The 15,219-nt window shown below is 41.4% G+C and overlaps 3 protein-coding genes across 3 annotated transcripts; all 3 read left to right on the top strand.

Annotated features, from left to right (window-relative positions):
- Positions 1 to 22: 22 nt before the first annotated feature.
- LOC118089986 (olfactory receptor 9G19-like) lies at positions 23 to 3,060 on the top strand. Its single transcript, XM_035125227.2, has 2 exons — positions 23 to 70; positions 2,095 to 3,060. Exon 2 carries the CDS (start codon positions 2,107 to 2,109, stop codon positions 3,058 to 3,060), a length of 954 nt encoding a protein of 317 aa, XP_034981118.2. The 5' UTR covers positions 23 to 70; positions 2,095 to 2,106.
- Positions 3,061 to 8,006: 4,946 nt separating this feature from the next.
- LOC132592501 (olfactory receptor 9G19-like) lies at positions 8,007 to 8,942 on the top strand. The gene has a single exon (XM_060277515.1). It carries the CDS (start codon positions 8,007 to 8,009, stop codon positions 8,940 to 8,942), a length of 936 nt encoding a protein of 311 aa, XP_060133498.1.
- Positions 8,943 to 11,857: 2,915 nt separating this feature from the next.
- Positions 11,858 to 12,796, top strand: LOC118080838 (olfactory receptor 5AR1-like). The gene has a single exon (XM_035106765.3). It carries the CDS (start codon positions 11,858 to 11,860, stop codon positions 12,794 to 12,796), a length of 939 nt encoding a protein of 312 aa, XP_034962656.2.
- The last annotated feature ends 2,423 nt before the right edge of the window (positions 12,797 to 15,219 follow it).

Below are 15,219 nucleotides of genomic sequence, written 5' to 3' on the forward strand. Positions count from 1 at the left end.
CCTAGTTTGGAAAGCTTTGCAGAGCCTGGAAATAGCAAGAAGGGGTCTCTCACTGGATGGGCTTGAGAAGGTAAGGAAATGAGGCTTGGTGAGTTCAAAGGGTTGCATAATTTTGGTGCCAGAATGATTATGATAACTATGATTTCAGAATAACAACAGAAAACCTCTAGATATATTTTTTTAAAATTCCATTCAATTAAAGGATAAGCTTTTGTTGTCGTTTAGTCGTTTAGTCGTGTCCGTCTCTTCGTGACCCCATGGAACGGAGCACGCCAGGCACTCCTGTCTTCCCGCAGTTTGGTCAGACTCATGTTGGTAGACTGTCCAACCATCTCGTCCTCTGTCGTCCCCTTCTCCCTGTCTTTCCCAACATCAGGGTCAACAACAGAGCCCCCCCCCCCCGGCTGCCCTGTTCTCTATCTTGTTCTCACATGTCTTGCCTGCAGCATTAGGTGGTGATTTGCAGCTAAACATGAGTCACCATGGAGGAAAGAGCCTAGGCTGAACTTCCATACCACCTCAAATACGATTAGCCAAATACATCAAGGGAGATCAGCATGTAGGTTTTTCACTTATACAGCTGCTGATGATGATGATGCAAACACAAGGATGGCATTCAAGCCTTCTTTGAACTGCTCATGTGTGTCTTGATGTGTCAGGGGATGAACATCCCCATCTGGAACCACCAGGTGTCTGCAGAAGACATACACAGGGCTGCACACATCTGTCCAGATGAGTTGCTGCAGCCTACCAGGATAGAGAGGGGAAGGGGTGTGATGGAGCTGACTTGGTACATTGTAAATGGGCCAGCAGAGCACCACATTGAGTTCACGGGTGCATCTGCACTGTGCAAACCTCACTGCCACCGCACCTCCTTGCCTCTCTAGTGACTCTCAGTGCAGACACGACATCCACTTCTAGCATTGTGTTAATGGCTCACGATCATCACCTTTAAATAAAGTTAATTCACAAATCATGACAGAAGGAGTGATTGACGCTTGGAACTGAAAGAGAATACACCAGGCATCCCCAAACTTTGGCCCTCCAGATGTTTTGGCCTACAACTCCCATGATCCCTAGCTAACAGGACCAGTGGTCAGGGATGATGGGAATTGTAGTCCAAAACATCTGGAGGGCTGAAATTTGGGGGTGTCTGGAATACACAAATGGACTAATATTCTTACATTTAATTGCTGAGTCTTTTGATGCTGTTTGATGAAAAAAGTTGCATCTGCAACACAATGTCATAGTGTATTCTTGCATCCTAGCAAGTGTTTTGAGGGTTCCCGTCTCAATCCAATTGCAATATATTCCTATATATAATTAAAACAATCTGTTTAATATGAACAAAGATTTATTTCCATGAATCTGGTCAAACTCTCATAACGTGTAACTGACAGAGCCAGAAGTATGTATCTTCCTACGTCAGTTCTCTGTACTGTAAATGATATTTTCTGATCTCTAGAAATTAGAGCACATTCATAATACATTTCTCTGAACTGCCATAGTCATTGCACTATAATATTTCAGAGACTTTTGTTTTTTTGCAAAATAACAACAGTAAAGTCAGATTTAAAAACAAACGAACAAACTGAGAAAAGTGTCAGATTAAAAAGTATTTTATCATATTGGCCTGAATACAAGCCTCATCCCCCCCCCAAAAAATTCCTGACCGTGAAAAGTTAAAGTGTGGCTTAAATTTGTGACCTTACAAAAATGGGCTTTTACAATATTGCTGCTGAAACAGACATGCGGTAAAATTGAACGGGTGTGAGCGCCTGCAGAATTTTACGGGAGCGGCTTATATTCAGGTATTGTCTTGTTTTCTTTTCCCCCCTTGAATTTTAAAAGTGAGTCTTATATTCGGGTGTGGCTTATATTCAGGCCAATACAGTAAAAACATGACTTTTTTCCAGGTGAGAAATTTAAAGCCCAAAATAATTCTGAAGTGTGTATAAGTGAGAATCTCATTAAACAAGTAATCTCCTTCGTCCCCATTTTTAATTGCCCTTGTGAACTCTCTGAGTCAGAAAATATTGTGGAAAATGAGCCGTTCCAAGTGTTCAGTGTCCTGTGTGTCCTGTGTGTTTTCAGATCCTTCAGCAAATGATTGGCAGAAGATTCATGGAAGGAGGAAATCACACCACAGTCACTGAATTCATCCTTTTGGGATTCACAACAAATCCCAAACTGCAACTGATACTGTTTGTGGTGTTTCTCATCATTTATATAGCTAGTCTAGCCGGGAACATTGCACTCATTGTTCTAATCTGCAGCAGCTCTCACCTCCAGACACCCATGTATTTCTTCATTGGGAACCTTTCCTTCCTGGATCTGTGGTATTCCTCCGTCTACACGCCAAAGATCTTGGTGAACTGCATCTCTGAAGACAAGAGCATTTCCTTTGGTGGTTGTGCCTCCCAATTCTTCTTCTCAGCTGGCCTTGCCTATAGCGAGTGCTACCTTCTGGCAGCCATGGCCTATGACCGTTATGTGGCCATTGCTAAGCCACTCTCATATGCCACTGCCATGTCCACAAAGCTGTGCACAGCACTGGTGGCCCTCTCTTATCTCGGGGGGTTCATCAATGCCACTGTCCTTACTAGTGAAACCTTCACATTGAGCTTCTGTGATGGCAATGTCATTGATGACTTCTTCTGCGACGTACCTCCTCTGGTGAAGCTTTCCTGTAATGTGTCGGAGAATTACCAGACTATGCTGTACATTCTCCTGACTTTTAACATCATTGCCCCTTCAGCCTTCATCCTTGCCTCTTACGCCTTTATACTAGTGGCCATCTTGAGAATCCACTCCACTGATGGTAGGCGCAAAGCCTTCTCCACATGTGCCTCCCACATGACAGCTGTCACCTTATACTATGGCTCCATCCTCTTCATTTACTCACGCCCCAGTTCCAGCTATGCTTTGGAGCGTGACAAATGGGCTTCCACATTCTACACAGTAGTCTTTCCCATGCTGAACCCCCTGATTTACAGCTTAAGGAACAAGGATGTGAAAAAGGCTGTGCAGAAGTTGATGACAAGGAGGACAGAGTTCTAAATGAAGAAGACTTTAAATACGACATAGTAGATCAGTGAATTTATAATGTAAACTGGTTTTCTAACACACATTTGTATGCTATCATTGTCATACCTTCCCAATATCTCCCATTTTAGGAACTGTATTAAGAACTCAATTTTCCCCCTTCTCAACTACACATGACCCACAGCTATGAATTTAATATGTGTCAGTCTCAAATGGAGGCATCTGTTTCTGAATAAATGAGAGCAATAAATATGCTCTCTTCCATCTTAGCTTTTTAAATCTCTTCAGAACTGTGTTATAACATCTCTTTTTTCCCATAACATTTTATTGATTTTCCAACAATAACAAAACAAAAAACAATGAAAACAAAAACAAAACAAAACAGATCCCCCCCAATTCCCTGCCTTGGTTCCATTGTATATCAATGTACTACATGTCCATTATAAAGTTTTAACCATTTGCATTACTTATTATCTATTCATAATAAATGACAAGTATTCTTAAAACCCTGCCAATGTATTAACGTTTGTACACTGCTTCTGAATATATGCAATAAAGTCCTTCCATTATTCCTTAAATTCGTTGTCATCTCTTCCTCATAATTTCACTGTCAATTTTGCCATTTCAGCATATTCCGTTAATTTAACTTGCTGGGACACTTTCTTCTTTCCAATGTAATGCTAATAATGTTCATGCAGCTGTGGTTGAGTAGATAAACAAGTTCTTTTGTGATCTTGGTAAATCCATTCCTGTAATACCTAATAGGAAAGCTTCTGGTTTTTTGACAAAGGTTATTTTAAACATCTTCTTCATTTCATTATACATCATTTCTCAATACATCTTAACAATTTTGAAATCCCACCACATATGAAAAAATGTACCTTCTGTTGCTTTACATTTCCAACACTTATTTTCTTGAGTTTTGTACATTTTTGCTAATTTAACCGGAGTTAGATACCATGTATACATCATTTTCATATAGTTTTCTTTAATTGCCACACATGCTGTAAATTTTCTTTCTTTCTTTCATAGTTTTTCCCATTCCTCCATCTGTATATTGTGTCCCAGAACTATGTTATAACATCTCAGTATACAGGCAATACAACTCACCATGGAACCCATTGTGTTTTGACTAGATGCAATTTTGTCTTTTGGTGCACTCCCCGGAACAAAACCCCATGAAAGTTGAGAGCTTCATTGACTCATTGAATTGTAGAGTTGTAAGGTACCCCCAAGGGAAATCTAGTCCAACCCCTTGCAATGCAGGAATCTAAACTAAAGCACCCATGCCAGAGGTTGGCTATCCAACCTCTGCAATCTGACCTCTGCCTTGAAATTTATAGGAAAGGATATTCATACAGTTAATAATAGATAAAATAATGTAATCTATTTTCCAATGGAAGAGAGTATTTGAATTTCCTACACTGGTATGTGAAAAGTAACAACTGATTTGCACAGTCAACCAAATCACATGACTCAGCTGGATTCTACCCCCTTGTAGCTATGCTTTGCTGTGCTACAAATAGTCTGCAGTGAGGTTTTATGCCTGCTGAGTGAAGTCATGCTTGACTTGAGGTGCAACATTATCAGTATTCTGCCAAATCTGAGTCTCCTTTTCATCAGTTTCAGGTATCTACATAATGGTGCCTGCTATTTTCCTCTTCAAAAATATTCAAAGAAAGGGTATAATAGATATGTCTGAAACTTTTGAGGTCAAAAGTTTAGAACCCACAAATTGTGCATATAGTAACTATACTTTTAGACATTATATCAAATGCATGGAGGTTGGCTGAAGATGGGCAGGAATGTACGGTATCATCAATATTAAAGAAAAATAGATTAATTAAACTGTTCTTCACTACTTGTTTCATTCCATACCAAAAGTCTTTTCATCTAGCTTAAAATATGCCTACAACAACAATGCAAAATTCTTACACTGCAAGCAACCTGCTGTCTAATCTTTTGATTTTAGGATTTGTCCTTCTGGCTCTCTTTAATATGGTGAAGCAGCTTCAGTGATTATGGAATCAGTAGAAGAGATGGTTAATTTTTTAAAAAATTCTGAAAGATGAGGGGAAACATTTTGAGGCAGAAAACAGAACTTCTGGTCTGTTTCTTACAAACCAGTCGAGAAACTTTGGGAATCAATGAAATATTATATAAAGCCAAGAGTTTTGCTTAGAAAGGAAATTATTTTGTTGAAAATGATGACAAAAAAGGCCAAGTAAACATTTTCCCTAATCCATAGTTGTCTCTGTCGCTGAATAGAAGCAGTGCTTCAAACAGGAAGATATGAGGCAGGCCCTGAACTGTCTGGTCTAATTTTATAGTGGAGTGAGTTCAGGACCCTGGACAAGAACAAGGATGCTGAATCTGAATGCAGGAGCAAGGGCTTCAGGGCTTCAGTAAGTGGATCTGCAGTAAATGAGGTTTGTAAAAACTATTTTAATTAATTAAATAGGTGTGTGATCTTATGAAGCAGCCAATCATTACAGTTAGTTACAAGATAATGGTGATGATTGAAGTAACAAAAACATCCCCTCTGGTCTGGACTAGCTATTCTGATGCTCCCCCTAAATAATCCTGATGTTCCCTCTAAATTATTTTCCTTCTCTTCCTGTCTTCTTTTTCTCCTCCAGCTCTTCCAAATATATATATCTGAAAGCACCAAAAGAAAGAAATGCACACTAGAGAGATTTGGGCAATGGGTTCTCAAAGTCTGTTTCCTCAACAAGAAAAGTAAGACTCTTGATTTGCTTGTCCATATATTAGGTTATTCCAAAGGCATAAAACCAAATCCCAGCAGAGCATGAGACGTTTTGTGTTGTTAAAGAGGCACTGGGACAAAATCCTTAAGAGACAATAGAATGCTCTGAGGAAATATCAATTAATATTTTCTGCTCTGAAGCCACTAATGAGTTGTGGGTGACTTGCTGGTTCCAGCACTTATATAAATTAGTCCAGGGATTGAATAAACTCATTTTCTTCTGGAGTCAGCATCATCCATGACTATCATATTGTGCCCTATGAAGTGGGTATCATCAAGATTAAGAGCTAATTCTTGTTCCAGAGCTTTATCACCTAACAGGTTCAGCTTATTTTATTCTATAGATGTCCATCTTTGATAAGAAGCACACAAACCCTCTTTCACTCCTCTCTTCATACTGGCTTGTACAGCACAAAACCCGCAGAAGAAATCAGTTGACTGACCAAGCAAATCACATTTGAGAATCAATTCTCACAGCATATGTTATGCACCTTGTTGTTTTGTTGTCATTGAAATGTTGTCTGGAAAGAACGAGGAGGAGAAGGTTGATGACAAACCTCGTTGCCTGAGCTGGGAAAGGTAAGGCAATCAAACGCAACACACTTCAAAAACTTGGGTGCCCAGATTAAATTCAAGGTTATAATTGTAATGGAGATTGGCACTAATGGCAGCACTTCTAAAAGCATGCTTGAAATACCTCTAGGTATATGTCAGCAATTTTTTAAAAGAATAAAACTGGATTAAAAAATGATTAATGCAATATAATAAATATGGCTTTAATACAACTCCCATTAAAATGAGTTCATGTGTAAATCCCATTTTGAAAGCATATTTCCTAAGCAGAAATGGAGCACTTAAAATGGAAAGCAACTGTCCTTTCTGCTTTAATTGCTGCTCTTTCATATTTCTTTCTACTGGATTTCTATTTAAGTTCCAAAGACGCCTATTCTAAACACCTGTTTTTACAAAGGGGGAGATCATCATCATCATCATCATTAAACTTTGTATGCCTCCCTTCATCTGAACACCACAGGGCAGCTTATGACATAAAAATGCAAAATGAGAATACAAAATGCATAACAAAACAAAAGCAAACCAATAGCACTTCCCATAAACACATTTAAAAGGCCATAGAATGTCCAATCAACCATAAAATGGTGGGCATGACCAGGTAAATCAAAACTTTTAACAATAAGTGACAGTTGGATCTTTATATAGCACATTGGATGGGGTAACAGGGCTGTGGAATAATTTGGGAGGTGTAAGAGCATTGCCTGCATCCTTTCCCACTGTTGTCCTCTGACTTGTTAAGATCAGAGATCTCTTATTTTCCAAATGCTAAGAGCACCACAAGCTATTTAGCTCAGAGGTGGGGACTTTTTTCAGCTCAATGGTGGCCTTTCCTCATGTGGGCAAGCTTCCAAGGACCACATGTCAGTGATGTACAATGGCCAGGGCAAAACTGGGTGAAGCAGCAGCTGTGACACCTCTGCACAGTAAGCTGCATTCTGCCTGTGGAAAAACCAGAGGTTTCTGTGCACACAAATATATATATATATATATATAGAGAGAGAGAGAGAGAGAGAGAGAGAGAGAGAGAGAGAGGGGGGGGGGAGAAACAGAGATCCATCCAATCAAGTAAAAGGCATTATCACAGTTCAGGGACTCATTTCAGCCAAGCCAAAGTCTTCAAGAAGGGCCTGTTCTCTCTGCTTCCTCCATTTTTAATTCTGTTCTTCACATTTTGCAGCAAGTTGCAAAATAATAATAATAGAATCCTCATGAAAATTCACCAGCATTTTAGTTTAAATTTCTCCTAATAAACACATTTGTATACACAGTTTTCACTAAATTACATGTTTTTAATATCCGCATTCCCCTAATATATGCACTTTTGTAAATAATGTTTGGTTGGCAAACTGCATAGCAAAATTTGGATGAGTGAAAATTTCAAAGGATAGCTGCGTCTCGGTTCCGAAAGTGCAAATTTGATAGATTTGGCTTTAAATTAGACCTGAATAGAATTTCTTGCTCATCTCTAGAGGGACTGTAGGATGGAGAGAGGGCGTGTTGTAGATAAGGTCTTGAGGTTTCCCATGCCTGATGTAGCTCATTGAGAACTGATGCTATTCTGATATGTCAGAACTTCAGTGTATGTCTTCAATTTCCTTACCAGCTAATCCCACATAGCTTCATGGAGGAAGGAAATCACACCACAGTGACCGACTTCATTCTGCTGGGTTTCACAACAAACCCCAAACTGCAACTGATCTTATTTGTACTGTTTCTGATAATATATATAGCCAGCCTGGCAGGGAATATAACATTAATTGCTCTAATCTGCAGCAGCTCTCACCTCCAGACGCCCATGTATTTCTTCATTGGGAACCTTTCCTTCCTGGATCTGTGGTATTCCTCTGTCTATACGCCAAAGATCTTGGTCAACTGCATCTCTGAAGACAAGAGCATTTCCTTTGGTGGTTGTGCCTCCCAGTTCTTCTTCTCAGCTGCCCTTGCCTATAGCGAGTGCTACCTTCTGGCAGCCATGGCCTATGACCGTTATATGGCGATAGCCAAGCCATTGTCGTATGCCACTGCCATGTCCAGAAAGCTGTGCACAGTACTGGTGGCCCTCTCATATCTCGGTGGATTTATTAATTCCACCTTAATCACTAGTGAAACCTTCACACTGAGCTTCTGTGATGGCAACATCATCGATGACTTCTTCTGTGACTTACCCCCATTGGTGAAGCTATCCTGCAATGTGCCCAAGAGCTATCAGTCTGTGTTGTACTTCATTTTGGCTTCTAATGTAATTACACCCTCTGCACTTATCCTTGCCTCCTATGCCTTCATTCTGGCTGCCATCTTGAGGATCCGCTCCACTGAAGGGAGACTGAAAGCCTTCTCCACATGTTCTTCCCATCTGATTGCAGTTGCTTTGTACTATGGCTCCATCCTCTTCATCTACTCACGCCCCAGCTCCAGCTATGCTTTGGAGAGGGACAAAGTGGTCTCTGTTTTCTACACAGTAGTGATCCCTATGCTTAATCCTCTCATCTACAGCCTCAGGAACAAGGATGTAAAACATGCTCTGAAGAAACTGGCAATGAAATGGAGGGCAGCATGACTGAATATAACTGGAAGCATGCAGTTTTGTTTCTAGTAGCTTAGCATCATTACTCATTAGTAAGATCTTTTGGCATGTGTTTTTATGTAGATGTGTCCTCAGAACCTCGTTTGTATAAGGCATTATTTGTGAGACACTATGTTTCATACTCATAAGACCCATTCATGTTGGACTAATTCTTCCTTTTCTCCCTCTGTCCATTTTGAGGCTGGCTATTGCTGCAGATAACAAACATTTTAGATCATTTTCCCTGATAAAGTATTTGAACCCTAGGCCACCATCCTATACCCACTTACCTGGGCATCTCATTTAACTAAGGGTGTATAAATCTGTCATTTTAAATGTCCCACAGTTTTTCAGTTTCCCAAACTTAGGTTCAATTTTGCACTTAAGTCCTCACAAAAATTCATCAGCACTTTAGTGTCCATTTCCCCAAATACAATGCATTTTTACTCATAATTTAGTTGGAAGACTGCATTGCAAAATTCAGAGAGGTGCCCATTTCAAAGGATGGCTGCTCTTTGGGCTGCATATTGCTTCTGGAAGAAAAAATTAGAGGCAGGTTCTCATTGAGATGTTAACCAAACTGAATTACTCCCTTATCGCTGCATTTAATTCAATGAGACTTACTTCTGATAAGGCATGCTGCATAGGATTGCAATATTAGTCACTTGTGTATATCCTGGATCGATGTATTGCTCTCATATAGAACGTCTATGAGCATAACAAAGTTCATTCCTCACTATACCCAAAATATTTAGTTGAGATGTTCTAATTCAGGCGTAGGCAAACTTGGCCCTCCAGATGTTTTGGGACTACAACTCCCATCATCCCTAGTTAACAGGACCAGTGGTCAGGGATGGTGGGAGTTGTAGTTCCAAAACATCTGGAGGGCTGAGTTTGCTTATGCCTGTTATAATGTAATTTGAAAATAAATATGAATATAACAATTTCTTTTAAAATTATATGTTTCCTGTTTCATAATGATAAAAAATTAGAAAGTATATGATAAAACTGGCCTTTGTTATTGCAATGGGTTATTTGTTCTGGGTGTTGGTGGCTATTACATCAGTGCTGATGTGTGAAGAAGCAGAAATTCAATGTCCTGTGGCCCTCTAGATGTACAGTAGCTGGACTCCAGCCAGCATGATCAGGGACAATGGGAGTTGTAGTCCAATAACATCCAGAGGGCCACAGATTCCCCCATCCCAATTCTCGATAAAAATTCATTGCATAGGGCAACTGTTCCACAAGAGTGTGTTAGAGAAGGTATGTTTGACGAAGCATATAAAGCCCTAAGTTGCTTGGGACCCAAGTCCCTAAAAGAGCACCTTCCTCCACCATTAACAACTCTTTTGGACCCTGCAATCAGCAGGAGAGGCCTTGTTGGTATAGCCACTACCAGGGGCTTCCTGGCTGGTTCTGACCTGTGACAGAGCATTTTTGATGCTAGGCAGGGCATGCTCACTGGAATGGAGATAAAAAAAACAGATCTCTCACACCTCAACTTATCAGTTAAACCATGCAAACAAAGGCACAGGAGTGTGCAAGTGCTGCTGATCAATTCATCGTTCATGCCTACAAACCCAATTTCTTTTGCCAACGTGTTGTGAAATCAAAAAAATGTGGGAAAGGGATCCAGTGTTTGCAGTTATTGCTGGTTGGCAGCATCAGCAAACTCTGTTTTCAACAGGAAGCTGCATTTTTACCTGCCCCATAGCTGACATCACAGCCAGTCTCAGATAAGGAAGGCACAAATCTGGTAGTTAACTCTTCATTGCCAAGTGAAACGCTTACAGAAGTTCCCACAGGGCTCCAGATACACATACATACATACATACATACATACATACATACATACATACATACACACATCTCTACCCTCTAGGCAGCTACAGGTCTGGGCAGGAGTGCCAGCATGGCACTAGCACCAAAATTTGTGGTTGCCTGGACACTTCATGGGGATTTTTGTGGATGGTCAGGCACCCAGGGCCCCAGCACCCATGAGTCAGGGACTTGTGGAGCAGTTGCAGCAACAGGGAAACTCCACCCCTCCACCTTCTAGCGGCACCAAAGGTGAAGAGCCTCTTCCGCTGCTGCCCCATCTGGTGTGCCTTCCTCCATCCCAGTCTGTCCTGACTCCCCCATCTCCCCTGGCTCCTGCCTTGTGGGCAGTGTCAGGACCCATAAATCAATGGTCTGGATTACTGCACTGGTCATCTGCCTGCATTCCACACTCTTCAGAGTCCTGGCAGTCCTTGAGAGCATTGGGGATGTCAGGTGCAGGAAGGAACATTAGAGCCCCTGACAAACCACAATTATGCTGTTCCCTGCTGCTGAATTAAGGTCACAGAAACCCTGCCAGAAAGCAAGAGAAATGGATGCCACGTATTTCTTGTGCAGGAGGGGAGGGGAAATGACAGTGAACACAATGAGAAAGCAAATTGCATGGGATGCTTATACCCTTGAAAGCTCTACAAAGATATGTCTCCTGATGAGGGAATCAGAGATAAGAAATCCTCTGGGGACAGAGCTCCCGGACTCTACCATTCCTACTCTGTAATAATCACATTATTTTTCAGAGGTAGGAAACTCAATGCGTAATAAATAGACACCCAGGAGTTTACAAGGATCAGTAGGATGCTGACTTAACCAATGATCAAAACTTCGGAGTTCATATCTCCCACTTGTAGAAAGGTTTAAGGAAAAGACAATGGGGAGCATCACTCAGGAACTCTGGATCTTCTAAAATCTCCACATGAAGCCGTGGTAAGACACAGCTGTGTCATCCTCAGCCTCGCAGAGCAACTGGGACCCAAGCAAACTTGGACATCTCATAGACTAATTAATACTTAAAACAACCCTGCCATCCACATTTCCTACATTGCTCCAGACCACTGTATCTTTTCTTAAAAATGGTGAATGAAAACAGTACCACTGTCACCGAATTCATTCTCCAGGGCATCTCAAATGATCCAGGTATGAAAGTCTTATTCTTTGTGGTATTCCTGATCATCTATCTGGTCAATGTTGTGGGAAACCTAGGCATGATCATCTTGATCACACTTGATTCCCACCTTCACAATCCTATGTACTTCTTCCTCTGGCACCTGTCCTTCTGTGACATCTGCTACTCATCTGCCATTGCTCCCAGAATGCTGTCTGACTTGTTATCTGAGAGCAGGACCATCTCCTTCCCGGAATGTACTGCCCAGTTCTACTTCTTTGCTGCCTTTGTGGATGCCGAGTGCTACATTTTAGCAGTGATGGCCTATGACCGCTATGTGGCCATTTGCAACCCACTGCTCTATTCCACTGCCATGTCCAAGTCCCTCTGCATCCGGCTCCTACTTGGATCGTACATTGCTGGCACGACTAATGCCATAATACACACAACAGCCACCTTCAGTCTGCAGTTCTGCAATTCCAACCTCATCAACCATTTCTTCTGTGATGTCCCTCCACTGCTGGCAATCGCTTGTTCTGATACCCACATTAATGAGATTTTGCTTTTTGCATTTGCTGGCTTTGTTGAGATGAGCTCCCTCTCAATCATCCTTCTCTCTTACATCTTCATTTTAGCAGCTGTCCTGAGAATGCCCTCAGGGAGGCTCAAAGCTTTCTCCACCTGTGGATCCCACTTCACAGGGGTAACTTTATTTTATGGGACTGTGATTTTCATGTATCTCCGGCCCACTTCTGTCTATGCCTTGGATCAAGACAAATGGGCTTCTGTGTTCTACACAGTAGTGATCCCCATGCTCAATCCTCTGATCTACAGCCTGAGGAACAAAGATGTTAAGGAAGCTTTCAGAAAACTCTTCAACAAGAAGCTGAATTCTGTCTTAAACTAGAATGCAATATTATTACTGAATGGTTGTGTGTGTGTGTGTGTGTGTGTGTGTGTGTGTGTGTGTGTGTGTGTGAGTGAGTGAACTGGTTCTATAGGAACTTGACTTGTAGGTTTCAGAACTCTTTCGTTTCCCTTATAGTTGATCCTCATTTTTCTACTTGCTAGAGAATCAGAAAACGAAGGAGTTCCACCACAGAGTTATTGTCTGTCATTCATTGAGCAATGTCATTTGCAATTTCAAAATCATTTGTGCTGAATGAGATTGACTGAAACTTCTTGTGGACTCTTCAAAGCAGTCATTCCATGGAAAGCAGGCATTCCATCAGACCAACTCAATGGGAGAGATTGGGAAGTGTTGTGTTGGGATATCAGAAAGATATCAGAAAGAAGTGTCCCTTTATTTCTACAAGACAAGACTAAAAGAAGAAAATCCCCTTGGAGTACTGCACCATGAAAAGCACAGGAGCTCAAGGGTCCAGAAAGCATTACATTCAAATACAGCACCTCCTAGCATACATAACAGGAGGATCCCACCATCTTCTTTTTTAAAAAGTCCCTTTGGTCCTCGCTGCTGGAAGTCGCATTTGCTGCAACTGCCTCTCCCCTGCTGCTATTAATAAATCAAGGGAGTTTTTGGGATCTGGCAATGGCCAGAAAGGTGTCCATTTCACACCTAGCCAAAAAGGTTCAGCGAGGCGTCCCTATACCGTGATGATGCCATACATCTCCCTAATGAGGGAAATGATGTTTGGCTTGCTGACATTCTCGATGCTATTAGGTATTGGTTACGGTTGTGAGGGTATTGGCGGCGAGCCCTTCAGGCTTGATTGGCGGTAGGCATTGGATTATCTCTGAAAGGGTACAGGTGGGGGGGAGGTTGCTGCCATCATCTCCCCCAAAATGCTGAAGGGTACTCCCTTAAGGAGTCCGGGGGCGTGGCCATGTCCGAAGCCATAGTAGGTGAGGGCCTAAGGCACGCCCCCTAGCGGGGTCCCAGGGTGAGTTCCTAGTTGATCTGCATCGCAGGGCTCACCCAACGGTGGTTAACCCTTCACAGACTGCCAGCAGAGCAGGCTGGAGTCGGATATAGATGGTTAGATCCAATGCCTAAGCCAATACCTCTCTACATCCGTAATCAATAAAGTTGTGGCCTTTTATGCCCATTAACCTTATGCAATGTGTCCTGTGACTTTCTTTATTCTGGGAGGGATCGGGGTATCGCCACACAATGTGTCATCATGAAAACAGCTGGTTTGCTATTTTATAACACTAATTCTCATTATCGTGTTGTATCCAACTAGCATATACCGAGAGTAGACCCACTGAAATTTATCAGCTATGTTAGTCATATTCATTTAGATTCTGAGTAGGACTAATGCTCCATGGTTTTTATGTCATATTGTTGTGTTGTAGTCTTATGAATTGTTTGTTTACTGTCCTGGGTATCTTTGGGTTGACGGGTTGGTTATAAATAGAAGAAGCAGCTTGATGTTATCAGATATTTTTCATGGAAATCACCACTAGAATGCAATCTGCCTAGTACATTGTCAGTGTTGTTCAGACTCTACTCTCAAAAATCCAAAATACTATACTAAGTAACCCAAAGGAACCGGGATTCTGTGGCCTCCTCCAAAGCTTTCCTGTAGCTTTTGCAATTTCACAAGTACGAGGCATCAGCTAGGCTGCCACTGACTTCTGCATTCTGGGCAGACCAACCAGAAGTAAACACAGGCAAGCCTAGTGGAACTATGCAGTAGCAGCTTACCACTCAATGCACTCTTACCTCCCACAGCCTAATGATGAGGGAGAGATGTGATTCAGTGCACATTTAAAGGTGAACTTACCTGGTTTCCACTTTCTGAAGCAATGTGAACCAAAACAACTCCATCAGTCAAAATTCAGACTTCTCTGAATTTTGCAATACACATCCCCAGTCAAGTAATATTCACAAACTAGAGTGAAATGTGCATATGAATGCATAAATCAGCGAAAATAAAAAGCATGCTTTATATCAGGCAAAATTGTGTGCAAGAATAAGTTTATTGGGAGAAATTTGCATTGGAATGCTGAGGAACTTTCACAAAGTAATCCAGATTCCACACCAAGAGAGCCAGGATTCTGTAGCCTGTGTGAATTAAGTTAGAACATACATGGTGTTTAAGGTTTCATTTTTGCTTTTTTTCACAACTTACTCTAGTTTTTCTAGTCATTTACAGGAGAAAGGAACTATGCACAATACCTGAGCTATTTCTCATCACTAATGGATCTTCTCCAATGCATTATTGTGGCTTTTGCAATTTCACAAGTGTGAGGAGTTACCTGAAAGCAGGTGTTCCATCAGACCACCTCATTGGGAGAGATGGGAAGTATCAGGTATCAGGAAAGCATATCAGAAGGAAGCAGGCCTCTCAAAGAACAAATGTC

Source organism: Zootoca vivipara, chromosome 1, assembly GCF_965207765.1.
Source record: "Zootoca vivipara chromosome 1, rZooViv2.hap1.1, whole genome shotgun sequence".
NCBI lineage: Eukaryota > Metazoa > Chordata > Lepidosauria > Squamata > Lacertidae > Zootoca > Zootoca vivipara.